This window comes from Paramisgurnus dabryanus, chromosome 9, assembly GCF_030506205.2.
Source record: "Paramisgurnus dabryanus chromosome 9, PD_genome_1.1, whole genome shotgun sequence".
NCBI lineage: Eukaryota > Metazoa > Chordata > Actinopteri > Cypriniformes > Cobitidae > Paramisgurnus > Paramisgurnus dabryanus.
Window position 1 is genome coordinate 26,687,348 of NC_133345.1, and position 16,576 is coordinate 26,703,923.

Genomic DNA, 16,576 nt, shown 5'->3' on the forward strand with positions numbered 1-16,576 from the left:
ACAGCAGAGTCTTCACCTTGCCAAATCTGGGGACTGACACTGGGTCAGGTCAGATGTTAAATGGCTGCAGCAGTCCCCACGGGAGTCCAAAAGACTCTTTGTGCAGAGTGTGCAGCGGAAGGGTTAAAGGGGGGTAACGCTAAAATCCTCCAAGCCATGAAAGACCTCAGCTTGAACCGTAGGACACACAGACATCTGCCAATCATCCTTTATGAAACATGGCAAGTGTTCTGATTTATGTGCTGGTGGTCTGTGGAAGCATCTAAGCGGCCTTTATACTAAAAGGAAAATATCTTGCTGATATTTAGAAGGCGAGAATGTAAAACTATGACATGCCAAATGCTCACTTAAAACTAAAATTATACTTCTAAAACCAAGGGTTAAACTGCTGTGGTATTAAAACAAGTGGTTAAAGGGATAGTTCATCCAAAAATGAAATTTCTGTCATTTATACACCCTCAAGTTGATCCAAACCTGTATATTTGTAAATATATATATACCCCTGCAAATTTCTTTGTTCTGCTGAATACCAGTGGCGGCTCGTGACTGCTCATCCGAGGGGTGCTAATTCAAAATAAGTTTTCGGAGTGTCATGTGTGTTGCTTGCGTTTTCAAAATATGTGTTTGTTGCGTCATGTAAACCATGCGCATCACGTGTTTTGTCAAAATAAGTGCCTGCTGCACATGTGTCAAAACCATTTATGATAAAAAAAGACACTCATGTTCACAAAATACACGCAAGAAACTCTCTTAAAAGTAAACTCTGAGATTAAACACATGAGATTATGCGAGTATCTGGCAAACCCGAGCATCTCTTTTTTCATAGACGCATCTGAAAAATGAAGTCACCGGTCGCCACTGCTGAACACAAAGGAACATAGTTGTAATCAAGCAGAAAGTAGGAGCACCATTGACTTTCATAGTAGGAATAAACTATGGAAGTCAATGGTGCCCCAAAATTGTTTGTTTACAAACATTGCTGCAAATAGCTTCCTTTGTGTTCAGCAGAACAAAAAGTTATTTGTAATTAAGTAAAAAGCATTGAGTTTCATGGTAGGAAAATACCATGAAAGTCAATGGTGCTCAAAAATAGTTTGTTTACAAATGTTGCTCACAATATCTTCCTTTGTGTTCAGCAGTACAAAAAAAATGATACAGGTTTTGAACAATTTGAGGGTAAATAAATTGAGAGAATTTTCATTTTTGGGTGAACTATCCCTTTAAATGTGAGTATCCAAAAGCCTAATAGATGCTTGTAACAATCCAGCAGATGGCAAATGTGTTACAGGGCATATTCGGAATTAAGTTGTTAAACCTTAATAAGGTTTCCTAGCTATAATAGTTTAGTTTTATATCATCATACTCCGTGACACTTCATATTAAAAACAACACTGACATCATTACAAACCACCCAATGTAGATATTAGGTTTTTCTGTGTTGATTTTGGGGGTAAAAAACATTTAAACACGCTAAGCAAATTTAGGAAGTACCACTTTCAATAACGTACACTGTCACCTTCTATTTTCATTTACAGTAAATTATCTTTCTACCTGATCTCCATTTTGTGCCGCTGCAGGAGTGACTCACGATGCCCCTGTTGTGCCTGACAAAGTGCTTGAAAACTCCACTGCTGTCCCAGACCTTCAGAGGGCGCTGCTGTTGCAGAAGTCTGCTCATTATTCAACTTAATCAAGCCAGGCACTGTCTCCAGAAGTAAGGACCTGAGAAAAAACAGGCATTTAAGGGATTTGCATGAAAATGAGTAAAAAGACCACACAATGTGCCAAGACTCTATAAAATGGTATGGTCTATTAGAGTATTTATCAGAGGTGTTTAATACTTATTTTAGTTACATTTTCCAAGCATCTGTGCTTTATCAGAGTGTTGTCTTGGGAAAAATTTACTTTTCTTTACAAAAAAATGTTCCCTACTTTCTAAAGCATGGAATCATACTGTGTATTCATTATATATTGGATATTAAAATTTATTTAATGCCTAATTACATAAAAATTGTGTACTTTTACTTTCTTGAGTGAAAGTACGAAAAAAAAATTACTTAAGTAAAAATACAAAAAATTACTAGATGTTTAATGTACTTAAATATTAAATATAAACCAAAAACTTGAAATTATGAAATGTAGTGGAGTAAAAATTATGATAATATGTTTTGGAATGTATGTTTTCCAAAGAAAAACACTAATAAAATAAGAATAATTGAAAATTTACTTTTATGCAGAATGTAAAAATACTTAAGTACTATACAACTCTGGTATTTATTTATTAATATTTTTTTTTTCATTTTAGTATATAATTTATAAAGAAAATACAACTTGAGGGCACAAAAAAAGAAGTGTGGTCAATTACAATTCTCATTTAAATAGCTTTTTTACATTCTCCTTTGCTTACACGCACAAAACAGTCGGCAGTTTAGTGTAACATGTAATGTTACCCCTTTGACTGTCCACTGCAATCATAAAAAATAACTGGGAAATGTCGGTTCGAGTCCCCTCCCTTTCGGTCTCCATGGGTTTTCTATTGGGGAATATTTACATTGAGCAGATGAAATCAGTTAGGAAATGGGGATAAAACATTTAATGAGTTTGACATTCTGGACCCAGGAGAATCAACAGAGCGTCTGCACGTCGAGTAAAAGGTTTAGTCAAAGTCTGCTTTTCTCAGAGAGAACCTGCATGATGACACTCGGCTCGGATTAAAAGTGAAAAACAGCTTGCTGGGCTCGGCTCTGAGATGTGACTGCTATTTCAAGTGATCCCTTTTTGCTTTTTTCTGTGTTTAAACACGCAACAGTGTACTGTATGAGAAAACACAGGTGTAGTTTACTCATGCTGGAGTGGAATTTTAATGAATAAGTGAACAACTCAATACTTTATGATATTTACATTTAGGGCCAAGATCTGTAGGTAACTATTTTTTCACACTTTCACAGATGTGAGCATGGTCACATATAGGCTCATATTGCTACATTTTTAAAACCTTGATTCTCTTCATCAATTACTAAAAACTTCCCTGTAAACAAAGACATGCAGAGGTTCGATTAATCTAGCTAAAATCCCTCCGTTGTACCAGACCCTGAACTCTGTGTACTTCTTTGAAAAATCCTTCGGCACTTTAATTTAGCCTGTGTTATCACTGGAAGGGGATGAAAGAGCCGGCGAAGACCGAGGAAAACACTGGCTCTAATTCCGTTGTTGGCACCGAGGGTTAGACAAAGTTCATAGGAATACTGAGAGACAGACTTGAGTGAGCTTTCTAATATCTAGATGTAAACAGATGTAAAGAGAATACTCCTCACCTTAGACATTTCTTTTGGAGTCACATGCAAAATGTGAAAAATTAAGTTATAACTAAATACGTTGGTGCCGGATGAGATGAAATTGTCACACTGTGTTAAACCAAAGAGGTTCTTTCTGGAAAATAAATTTGCTGCCAACTTTAAACTTTTTGGGCCATCCGAACTACAAAGTATGATTTCATTTTTTTCCATTTTAATAAAATCAGTCTGATTGGCACTTGACTTTGAGACTAATTTCAACATGCTTCTACACGTTCTTGATCTGCTTATTCTTTCTCTTACACATTATTTTTAACCGCATAAAAATCATACAATTTGCTTATTTTAAATCAAGCCATTTAAGTCCATCAAAAACACTTTAGAGCAGAAGCACATTTGCTTAAAAAATATTCCTCAACTGAGCAAATATTTTCAGAATTATGAGCACTTAAGCCCACGTGCGTACAGATGTCACTGTGTAATCTAATAGTGGACACAGATACAATTGCTGGTGTTGTGATACGGGCCGGAAGCTCAACGGAATGGAGGAATGTTTATTCTACTTTAAACGCCTGGTGTACTTCCAGCCCATGTCCCTGTTCACATTAGTTTCACATTCTCGGACTATTATGAAATGCTTAGTGACATTTGCTGAAATGTTTACATGACAGCTTCTGCCCAATCCAAGATAAATTTTTCCATTAATGGGAAGAAATTGTGACTCATCTATATACTAATATTCTCCTCAACAACCAATACAATTTCCAGCTGGCTTGAAAGATGTGAGCATCGAAAAGTCATAACGTCCGATGTCATTTGACAGTCACATGTTTGTAGTTACGATCATCCGACAGTTACAGTACATGGCAGTGACAAAAGCTAAACACATACCTCCAGTGGTTCTCTTGATATAGCGGGTTATCAGTCAGGTCAAGTTCTTGAAGACTAGAGCATCCCTGAAGACTCAGACAAACGTTATGAAGGTCTAAAAAGGAGTTAGCATAGCATTGTTTCAGAAAACAGACACACTCTTTACTTTAATTACAGTATGAACAATATTACTAGCAGGATTCCCACACCTTAGTTAACTTCAAGGACCTTTTAAGGACTTTCCAGGTCCAATACGCACAAATTCAAGGACTAAATGAGAGCAAGGTTACATCGTGTTACCTTTTAAGATACATTGTTAAAGTTCCCTTTCGAGGGAACGCGCGCTGTGTCACTGCGGTGACACTTCGGGGACGCCTCCAGAGGTAAGTGCGTCTGAATGTGTATATCAAATTCAACCAATGGTGAGGCTTAACGACAAAGACAGGGTGAAGCGGGAGCCAGAATATATCGCTATCTGAAATATTGCCAAAGACCGCGTTACAAGCACGCAGGAAGTATGGCAAGGGAGACGCAGCGTCTCGTTCCCTTCTCAGGGAACAACAGTTACATACGTAACCCGAGACGTTTTCATGTGTCAAACACAACTATGCAAAAAAGCATTTTGGTATGAATCAACATACGCATACAGAAGATATAAACATTTAAAGCGAACAATTTAGCACGTGTGCTTAAAAAGTCTAGAATTTTATGATATTATCCTACGATACACAGGGAATAATGTGGATTTTTTTTTCAAAAAACTTCTTGCATAAAATAGATTCAAGAACTTTCAATGACCTGTATCTATGTATGTATATTTTCAAAGACTTCCCAAACTTTCAAGGATTTCAAGGACCCGTGGGAACCCTGTACTTGAGAAAAGTAGGACAATTGTAAGCTATTCTGGCCTAAATCAAAAACACTCTGCTGTTTGATTGTCAAAAAGATTATCTTTGAGAATAAAGACCCTTTAAAGTAGGCAACAGGAAATAAAGTCAACCCATTTATAAACCTTACCTGACAGACAGTTGTGACTGACATCCAGCCTTTTCAGAGAGACCAAGTCCAAGAGTGGGACTAAGTCAGTTATACTGAGGGAAACAATTATTAAAAACAAGTCTGTTAAGCATGTATACTGCACGTCCAATGCATCAGAAAAAAACAATTGCAATATACTGTAAACGTGAAATGCAATTCCTGAACTCCATCACTGGTTAGAAAAGCAGATAGCTTTGCCTTGAAATTAGACAACTAGCTAAAGTAATGTTTCTGTGTTGGCCTGGTGAAGATGCACAAATAAACAGAGCAATGTTTTAATAGCACCACTGAGCCACAGTGTTTACACTTTATGGGGAAGTTGATTCTGTAGTGTTGACTTTGCACATTAAACTGTGATACAAGAAAGTATTTACACATCAAAAAAATTAAACACTTCACCTTTAAGCACTAAGATTCTTACTGAAAAGTGAATGTTGCTGTGTCTCAAATTGACTCATTGGCTGTGTCTCAAAACCTACATGTTAACTGCTTACCGTACTAAAACATTATTTTTGGGCATCACTGGCACGTTTGAATTCACCTGTGACGCCAATAAAAATGCTTTTAAGTGTGGGATTGCTATTTTTATTATGTTTTGAGCCCTATACCTGTTATGAGCGACAGAGAGGTTTTGGAGCAAAGGTAACCAATAGGATTCCAGATCATGAACAGAAGATATAAGATTGTCATCCAGAAAAAGGTCCCTCAGAAGTACATGGTTATTTAGGACAGGGAGCTATAGACAAAACAGAAAAAAACAATCTGTACATGATCACATAATAAACGTCAACCTATTCCAACTATGAACACTGTCCCATGAGAAGAGATGGGTGGAAACGAAAATCTCACCCTGAATATGAGATCTCACTGTCTGACATTCACATATTAAGCACGACAGATAACAATAATTAAATTAAAGTGACTGCAGTCTTGAATTGCAGTTAAATGGGTGAGCATGTTTAAGCAGTAGATAATGTTAACAGCTGTCATCATTGGTTGTGTTAGTTTACTCTAATTGTGAATTTACTTCTTGTATTGAGACATATCTAAATTCCTGAACATTGGAGTGGTGATATGTTTCTATATAGACTAATTAGAAAGGGAATTCAAAACAATAAAGTAATGGAAAAACAAGAAAAAAACAAGATAATCTTGATCTTGATATAAAAACATGATCTCATGAACATTGTACTGTTAAATTTACCTCAGTAAGACTGTTTCCTCTGAGGTCCAGCGTGTTAAGGAGTGCGCAATTCTCCAAACCCTCAACGTGGCTTAGATGGTTATATGAAAAGTCCAGATGCAAAATGGTATAAATTTCATTTAAACCTTTAGTGCTGAGAAGTTGGTTGTGGTCTAGTAATAATCTCAGAAGCATTTTCAGGGATCCTAAACCACCTAAGAGAGGAAATATATTTCATCAAGCCAGTGCTGCTATAGAAATGTGGTTACAGTGTATGGTGTCATTCACGGGCACAGTGAAAATATCTAATAGTCGGCAAAGGATAATCAAATTCGAAAAGGCAGAATTGCCAGGATGTTATCTAACACTGACAGCAAATTCCTTTTAACTGCATTTATAGCTTTGATATTTATTCATATATGTTCGATATGAAACCATTTTCTCAGAAATGAAACGCATCAAGAAACACTTTGAGAGTGGTATTACAGAAAAGGCTTATGAAACAATGCTGCCCTCTACTGGTTAATGACAATGTTGTGTTAAATGCCAACGTTTAGATTCAGAATCATCCCAAGGCATCTTTATCTTTGATTGAGAAACCAAATTAATACATGAAACAGAATCTATGAAGAAATACTGACTGATGCGTGAGATGCTGTTGTGTGACAACTGAAGGACCTGGAGTTTCTCAGCATCATCAAGACCATGGATGTTCATCAGCTGGTTTTTACCCAACAGGAGGACCTGAAGGTTAGCCAGACCCCCACAATCCACATGGCTGATTGAGTTCTCCTTAAATGTAAAAAATCAGGATAAACACTGCACGAGTGAACATAAATTGTATACTTCACGCAAATTTTCCTCATAATTTACAAACCCTCAGTTCATCCCAGATGTACATGACTCCCTTATTTCAGTTGGACACAAATTAATAGTTTGATATTGTTAATTTTATAGTATTAATTACTAGGGCTGTCAAAAGATAAAACGTGATTAATCACAAAATAAAGGTTTGTGTTTGCATAATGTATTTGTGTGTGTATTGTAATTATTATGTATATATATATATATATATATATATATTACACACATACATACATGTATAAATAAAAAAATTTATTTTTTATTTTTTATATATAATATAAAATATTTCAAAATCTTAATAAATACATATATACATGTAAATATTTTTTAAATACATGCCTGCATGTGTGTATATTTATAAAATAATTACACAAAGTGCACACACATATATTTTGCAAAAACATACTTTTATTGTATGTGATTAATCGTGATTAATCTTTTGCCCTATTAACTGCATGAGTGAACGTAAATTGTATACTTCACACAAATTTTCCTCATAATTTACTAACCCTCATGTCATCCCACATGTACATGACTCCCTCATTTCAGTTGAACACAAATAAATAGTTTGATATTGTTAATTTTATATTAATAGTATGAATTAATAGGGCTGTCAAAAGATTAATCGTGATTAATCAATATTAATATTAATATTGTTAAAATAACTATTTTATATTATTTTAGAATAATTATTTTATCATTTTTTAAAATCTATTTATTTAATATTTTATTTTATAAAACAATTATAATTTTATTTAATCAAATAATAATTGATTAAATGATTTAATTATAATTTTACAACATTTTACAAAATTTTATAACAATTCTTATACTTTTATAACTTACATATTTCTTTATAATTTATAAAAATTATATATATACACGTTTATATACATATAAACATATATATATATAAAATAAGGCAACTGCAGTATTTTAACATAAATGATTTGTTTATGTTCAGCTGAAAGATAACAGTCATATACATTTGGGTTACCATGTGGGTAACTAAACCATGGAAGAATAAACCATGGAGAATAATTTCTTTAATAATATTATTCATCATGATTACCTGTACATCAATGTATCTGATCTGAGGACACTGGTTAAGTCCATCCAAAGATCTGAGTCCACAGCGTCTAAGTGTTAACGTCTGTAGTTGGCAACATTGAGACAGTGTGGACAGGCTACAGCCTGGCAGGTCTTCCAGAGTCACTGTTGTAACCTGATTTGTACAGTGAAGTCAGCAAGAACATATAAAATACAAAAGAAAGCCTTTTCATATATAAATATGTTTTTTAATATTACCTCTTTGAGAGAGCTCCAAGCTCCTATGCTGAGAATAGTTTCTGTTGTCAAAGGGGGCAAGCTGGGTAATTTTGATCTTTTTGCCCTTCTCTTTTGGGACTGTTGTTGGACAGATGCCCTCTTTTTCTTATTCTGCAATGATAGTTTGGACCAGGGAGTGCAGTTCTTTATCCAGACCAGACGTTTCTGCTCTGTGCTGTCAGGCAGACATACAGAACTTAATTCTTGGATCTCTGGTCCACAGTTCTCAAGCTCAATGGTTGTAACATTTTGAAGCCCGGTTGTTTCCATCTTACTGTCTACATTCAGACTCTTATCTGTCACCTCAGAACTTAAGTGACCTATAATTGTTGTTGAACCAAACAGTTCATTAGAGAGTTCTTGATGTGTATGTATGCAGGACTTGGGGGTGGCTGTAGATACTTTTAGGGTGTTTCTTGACTGTCGAGAATCCATCTGTGAACTAAGCTCTCCATCCCAACTGCTTTTAGCTTGATTTGTTTCTTGAAAGTTCTTCATTGTATCTTTATTGCTCATTATTTGTAGTTTCTGATCTTTATATTTTTCCACTTTTATTTTTTGGCCCATTTTTTTTATCTCATTCCTTTCTTCCTCTTTGCTCTCATTGGTTATTCCTTCCTTGTTATCTTGTCTTTCTCTTATCTCATTTTCATTGCTTTTAATCATTATTTCCCCTCTTTCCTCATTGTCCTCTCTTCTTTTACATTCCTCCTCTGGTCTGCTACTTCTCACTGATTCCCTTCTCTCATTTTCTCTATTAAGTTTCTCCTCCTCCTGTTTTCTGCTCTCCTCTTTCGCATTCCTCTTTTCCATACTTGTGATGCTGCTCTGCACCTCCTTCCTCTTCGTTGCCTTCCTTCTCTCTTCATCTTCCTCCTCTTTCTTCCCCTGCTGAAGTATTTTCTCTTTCTCTAAGCACTGGGTCTCCTCTTTTACACCAAGAATTTTGCTCTCCTCCTCTTTTTTCTCCCTCTCCCTACTTCTCTCTTCATCTAGGTCCTCTTTCTTCTTTTGCTGCTCAAGTCTTTTCTCTTTCTCCAGGCTCTGGCTTTCCTCTTTAACACTTGTAATGTTCCTATGTTCTTCCTTTTCCTCCATACACTTCTGTTTATCTTCCTCCTCTTTCTTGCTCTGTTTCACAAGTCTTTTCGGTTTCTCTAAGCATTTGCTCTCCTCGTTCCCTTTGCTCTCTTTTACACTTGTAATGTCTCCCTGCTCCTCTTTCGTCTTCATCTCCCTCCTTCTCTGCTCATCCTTTTCCTCTCTTTTCTTCTGCTGCTCAAGCCTTCTTTCTTTCTCCAGACGATGGCGCTCAAGTTCTTTTGACGCCTCATACTCAGCTCTACGTCTCTCCATCTCTTCTCGATGAAAGCGTTGTTCCTCCTCGGTCCTTCTCATCTCCTCCTCCCTTTCCTTTTTTATCTTCTCCCACTCCCTCTTCTCTTCCTCAAGCTTTTCCTCTACTTTTCTCTTTCTTTTGATCTCTTTTGCTCTCCAGCGTCGCACTAATGTTCCTCTAAGAGCAGCTTGGATCTTTGTAGCTGCTCTGTAGTGAAGCTCATGGGTTCTCTTTCTCTCCTCCTCCTGAGACTTCTCAAAAGCCTGTTTCTCCTCCTCTAGTTCCTTTTCCAGCTTCCTTAAATACTTCTAAAATGAATCATAAAACATTAACTTACACGCAATTAGGAATTTTTATATTTACACATATAATTATAATATCTTAAGTATATACCTTACATTATTATTGATTAAAAACTTAAAAAAAAAATTTAACCAAGTCACTGCACCTAAAATATTACTCAAAACGACTTAAATCTTCATGCTGCTTAAAAATATAAATGTGTCAGTAACCTATAAACACCTGCAAATCGACTAATTATTACTAAATATTGACAGTTATGTATGCATATTTGACTTCCTCTTATTATTGTTATACATTTTGTATGAAATTATATAAAAAAAATTCTGAACCATACATTAATACAGTTTATTTCATGTTAAATTGTAACTGTTTAAACACACCTGCTGTTTATCCAGTTCATGTTGATCCACTGTGTAAAAAACTTCATTTTTTTCTCCACCATTCTGAAGCTATAATGAATATTCAGAAAGATTTATTTCATTCACATAACGTTTTTACACGAGGCATAATGTTTTATGTTCTGTCCTGTTAAAGGCAAACCTACCAGTGTGGGTTTTGAAACCTTCATCAGCTGCTCCTCGAACTCCATCAGTGATCTCCTCCGCCTCTCTTCATCCTCCCTCTCCGAGTTTAAATGCAGCTCTCTTTCTACTTCCTGTGCTGCTAATTTCTGCTCCTCTTCCTCTTTCAGTCTTTTCTCCAATTCTCTCCATTCAAGACTGAGTTGAGTTTCTGTGCAACCATCATGGTCAATAACAACTGAAATCAACAGAGTGAGATTTACAATTGTGTGCTTATAAATATATACGTATGAGGTCCTAATAAATTTTTTAATAAATTTAATAATATTTAATAATATAAATTTGTAACCTGTAAAAAAAACTATTAGGTGCTCCTAAGGGCATTTAAAAGCTTTCCTTACAAAATGTTGTACTTTCAAAGGGTGCCATCTAATGGTTAAAAAATATATTACTGTCTTTGCAGTGAATGCAGCTATGACTAAAAAAAATATTCAGTTCTAAAACAAGATTTACACTTTTATTCTCCATGTTTAAGCCTATTACATTACAACTTTAAGTTATACAGACATACTGAACTAACCAAGGATTTTACATGTGTTATTAGCTTAAAATACAGGCTTATATAGCCTCACCATTACAGCAAATTTACCATCTGTATTGGCCATCTTTGAGATCTCCATCTGAGCATTCTGTCCAACCTGTTCTTCAAATTCACTGATTACCTAAAAATAAAATATGCACATTTATGCACAACCTTTTTATTATCATCATTGTCTATCTCTTACACCCTAAAGACAAAGCTACATATAAAACAGAAAAGGGACAAACTAAATTCAAAGGTTAAGGATAAAATACAGGCACCCAAAACACAGTGTGTGCTCTGTGATGATGACTCACTTTTTCTTTCCACTTTTTGGAGTCCTCTATAGTGCTCATATTTATTTGATTACCATCGTGATAGACGTCAAGCTGCTGACTTGAGGATTCTTAAAACAAAATAGAAAACCACAAAGTAAGTTTTCAATCAAGGTTTAATAACACTATAATGATGAATCCCTTTTAAAACTGTCTTACCTTCTTCCTCAATATCTTCAAGGATAAATTGTTCAAAGGCATTTAATCGATCCCTTGAAACTTCAATGTATGCAAGCACTGAGTCAGAAAAAAGATCTTCTGAATGAAGCTTTTGAAAATACAGAGGTAATTGACATCAGTGATGTAAAAGCAGTTATACAGTTAAAAAGCCTTTGGATATACTAATACACACACACAACAATTTAAGTTTTTGAGTGTTAAGAATTTCAACTCTAATTCCTATGAACAAGGGACTCCAAAAAAAATAAAACGTACAGATCTATCCAACGGTGTAAAGTTATCATCTTCGGATTCTTCTGAATCATTTTCTGAAGGATCAAGGTGTAATTTTTTCAGCTCCTCGTCAATCGCCTGATCGATGTCATCCATTATTGAAGTAGCTCTGTGTCTTTAACGTTAGGCCCCTGTTAATAAATTAACGCATTTTAAACATGTCAGAGTCATATTCAAACATATTCCACTTAACGTTATAAACTTCAAAAGTAGTAGTAATTTAAATGTCCTTATAATTTTTAACAAACAAACTTTGTGTGTGGTAAAAAAACTGTTTCTCTTTACCTCATGCCAACGCGTATCACAGTTGCTATGGAAACCCACGACTACAGTGCACCATTAAGGACAAACTAAATGAAACGCTGGCAGCCAGTTGGTGTGTTCGGCTTCATGCGGCTGTGCAAATTGATCGGCGAATGACAAATGCCGCGAGAGTGATTCTGAAGTCACGCTTTTGAAATCGCTCTCGCGGTACTTTGATGTCATATCAATCGGTCTGCGCAGCACAGTTCGTACACACCCAAGTTTTACGTCGTATAGACCAATTTCGTGTTTGCAAACAGAGATGACGTTTTTTGTGGGCGGAGCCAAACTGGTTGCAGAAAGTGACTGCTCCGCAGTAGGGTTGTGAAGTGTTTTAGCATTAAACCGTGATTTTTATGGATCCGGTGTTCTGTCGAAGTCTGATTCCTTTATGTTTCCCTTCAGTGCAATGTTTCTTATAGCGTTTTAATCACATTACGTTTATTTTTTTTAGATAGATAAAAAGTTTAAATGGCTTGGCTACTGATATGCATGTATGTAATGTATATGTATTGTTCTTTTTTGCTAAATCAAATATTTTTACAGTCTGAATCGCTGAAGTACATGTAAAAGCAATACTATCATGTATTATATATAATAGCGTTTATTAAATATTTCATAATTTTCCTGTTTTTTATTATTTCTTTCTTAATAAATTATAGTTGTAACGTGATAAAAACGCTATAAGAAACACATGGGGGGAACAGACTTCGACAGAACACCGGACATCTTCTCTACTTATTTTCTATTCTAATTATTAAAAGATTTCCAGATGATTTCCTCGCTCCATTCTGTCCGTTTAAGGGCTTAATGTAATCATAAACACCTACGTTTATCTTCAAATGATGTCTTTGACGATGGTATTCTATAAAAATGAAATCTTTTTTGGCATTCTTATTCTGACACTTAACAGCACAACAGGACATTTTCCAGTGAGTTATCTTGCTCTTTTCACTCGTGTCTAATTCATTTCCACTGTTTTTCTGCAACTGCATTGCGCGCGCAGCTTGCAGTGACGTAACTGTGACGTCTACTCTAAATTGGTCTATACTATACATATTATAATAGAAATGTTACAGAAACTATGCGTCAGAAACACAGGACAAAAGATACATTTTTTTTCATTTCAAAACGTGCATTTTAAGCTTGTTTTATGGGAAAAATATCACATATTAATATTACTGTTGACGCCATCTAGTGGCAACTGATAGCAGTTGCGTCTCTAAATTGGCCAAATTGTTACAACATGTGTTATTACAACTATCAAAACACAAGTGTTCAGTAAATGCATAAATAAATAAATGTGTTCCTTAAATGCATATTCCAAGTTTTACTGTGGCTGCAGAACTTCACACGCATTGCTGGAGTCTGTTATTAAAATCAATTCAACTGTCTGTGTTTCATCAGATCCCAAAGAAGCATTTACCAAGTTCAATTGCTCAAAAAGCCCTCATCTGTAAGCCTTGTCTGCTTCAATTAGTGGAGAGAGGCATCAACCCCTGCCCTGTGTAAGGGGGTAAGGTGTCTGAAGCTTTTGTCTGAGAGCATGAAACCCAGACAGGGACCAGATAGGCAGTGGATACAGATTTACACTGCTGATTAGGACGGTTAAAGCCTGCTCAGCTCTGGAAAGAGCTCAAGATAGTGTCCCTGTATTTACACTGTAAAGGATTTTCTGTTACTGGCCTGTTGCCATTATGCTTTCATGGTGGGTGAGATGAAAAATAAAGAACTTGCTGGATAAATGGTGTTTTCACCTCTGGGCTGCAATCTATGATTGTTGATTTACACTACCTAACAACACATTTTGTTATTTGACATTACTGGTAAAAAGCTGGCATAGTATTTACTACGTTTAGCCATCTGGTTTGTTAATAGGATCTTAAAATGACCTTTAGTGTTGGCAGGGCACATTAAGATAAAACGCCAACAGCAGCTACAGTATATTATACTATATGTAATATTCTTTTGTGATCTATGTTTTTGTGAAATCCAGGTAAAACTTAAAGTCCACCAAACTATTCCAAAACAGTTTATGAATTACTATTTAAACAATTTATGATCTGACGAAATTATGCTTGTTGTTTCTCATCATCTTTAAGGCGTATGTGCTTTTTGTCTGTGGTATCTTTGTGTGTCCTTTAACTTTAATTTTATAAAGGATTCTCGACATTCTGATTAACCCATGACAAAACTGAACCCAATGACATGAAATGAATTTTCTTAAGAATAAGGATTTTTTAGATCACATTGAAATTAATCCTCTCATTGTTGTTGAAGGCACCGCTATCCACTTCAATTCCCACATTAATTCCATTATATTGGAACATGGACACTACAGATATGACAAAAGAGGACCGGACAGAGGGAGATCGAGATAAAGAGAGTGGGGGAGAGATTTCGTCAGGATAAAGGTAACTACAGCATGGGTGGTTTTTAGGAATGAAGTATGAAAGAGTAAGGTGCCAGAGTACATTAAATGCTGATTCACTCAAGAGTCTTGTGAAAGCTCTCTGCTAACCTCTACTGCAACACTACTAGACATTCATTTGGTCCAGGACTCTATAGCATTGAATTCTCAGTGGCATTTGTTTAAACCCAAACCATATGACATTTACATTGCACCGTTCATATAAAAAAATTTGGTTGAGAAGACATTTGTGGTATACAGAATAAAAACAGTGATTACACATGAAAAAGCACTGATCATGTGTGACAGAAAAATAGCAATTTTGTTAATAAAATCTCTTCATTCATATTTACCAATGCCCATATCTATGGCTAACACAATATTGCTTTGACATAAAAATGTGCAAACAAGTGTTGAGGAATTTATGATTACGTAAAACTAAAAAAAATTCTATTAAACCAAGAAAGTTTGCCACTTTGTGAAAAACGTAGGAATAATGAATTAATTATATCATGTGCCATCACAGCAGGCAAAAAACAACAAATTTTAAAAAAGCCATGTGATATTAGTTTGAATAAAAGGTTTAGGGCAAAACCGTGTGACAGCAAATGTCACAGCGACCTGAGAGGAAATATTTATATATATAAAACAACAAACATGACAGCCAATAATCAAATATAACATTAATAATAATAGACAACAATAGGGAGAACAAATGATATAGGGTAGAGTTGATGAGGATGTTGGCTGGCAGGTGTGGGAGTGTGGAGAATGATGGGAGATTGAGTCTAGATGGATGAAGAATGGAAAACAGGGGAAACAGGCGGACAGAATGACGAAGATCGTGACAATAAGCATCGTATTACCTGATTCACTGGCGTAGTTAAAACATTAACTATTTAACAGGTGGACAGAACAACCTGCCATCTGTGACTGACTGTCTTTATAATGTCATTTTGTTTTGGGGTTTTACTGATCACATGCTAAAGAGGCCAAATAGTGGCCTTTCTTCATCATGTGATGTTAAGGACAAAACCTTACCATCAATGGAAACTGTTCCTGTGGATGACATCATAATATAATGAGTGCCAACGTCACACTAAAGTTCCAGGAAGTGAGCCATGACATAATGATCACTTCCAGCTATCATCCGAGTACAATCACATGACACAAACAACCATCACTCTGAACAAGAGAACCTTGCAAGAGTCCTTGTTTTCTTTTTTAAATACTTTTAAATTTATTAGACATTATCTGTTAACCCTTAATGGTATGAAAATGTGAACATATAGCCTGTGCTATATATAGCTGTGCCATATATTTTTCTTTTCTTTTTAAATGTATCTTTAACCAACATTTCTTACCTCTATCAGATTAAAAATGGTGCATATTTATTAAGAAAAAATACTTTGAGTACCTATATAAGATAAGTTAATTTTACTTTCTCATTATTAAAAAGTTGTCCTAAAGCTACTACCCTAAGCTATTGGTTATATATTCATTAAGGAGGAGCTAGATTACATTAATGATTTTGCATTAAAGCCACATTTACATTACTATTGCTATTTTCATTTTAATAATTTCATTAATCAGTAATTCCAATAGATAGAGGCACAGCCTGGCTGCATGCATCCAAATTACCTTATTAATGCATGCAAAGGGGTTAGGAAATGTATTATATATTTAATTTAGCATATACTAAACGGTTAAATAAAAAAATTAAAATGTTAACTATAGAAAAATGCAAGCTGGCCA

At 35.2% G+C, this 16,576-nt stretch overlaps 1 protein-coding gene across 1 annotated transcript in view; it reads right to left on the minus strand.

Moving 5' to 3' along the window:
- lrriq1 (leucine-rich repeats and IQ motif containing 1) overlaps positions 1-12,232 on the minus strand; it is a 31,651-nt gene extending 19,419 nt beyond the window's left edge. Inside the window, exons 1-14 of the mRNA XM_065278728.2 lie at positions 12,091-12,232; positions 11,815-11,923; positions 11,638-11,726; positions 11,390-11,462; positions 10,764-10,978; positions 10,600-10,668; positions 8,557-10,224; positions 8,321-8,473; positions 7,026-7,176; positions 6,406-6,599; positions 5,810-5,937; positions 5,181-5,254; positions 4,185-4,278; positions 1,552-1,722 (exon numbers count right to left, since the gene is read on the minus strand). Of these exons, the coding sequence (XP_065134800.2) occupies positions 1,552-1,722; positions 4,185-4,278; positions 5,181-5,254; positions 5,810-5,937; positions 6,406-6,599; positions 7,026-7,176; positions 8,321-8,473; positions 8,557-10,224; positions 10,600-10,668; positions 10,764-10,978; positions 11,390-11,462; positions 11,638-11,726; positions 11,815-11,923; positions 12,091-12,204 (3,302 nt within the window). The 5' untranslated portion in view covers positions 12,205-12,232. The remainder of the gene's footprint in view (positions 1-1,551; positions 1,723-4,184; positions 4,279-5,180; positions 5,255-5,809; positions 5,938-6,405; positions 6,600-7,025; positions 7,177-8,320; positions 8,474-8,556; positions 10,225-10,599; positions 10,669-10,763; positions 10,979-11,389; positions 11,463-11,637; positions 11,727-11,814; positions 11,924-12,090) is intronic.
- Between the last annotated feature and the right edge of the window lie 4,344 nt (positions 12,233-16,576).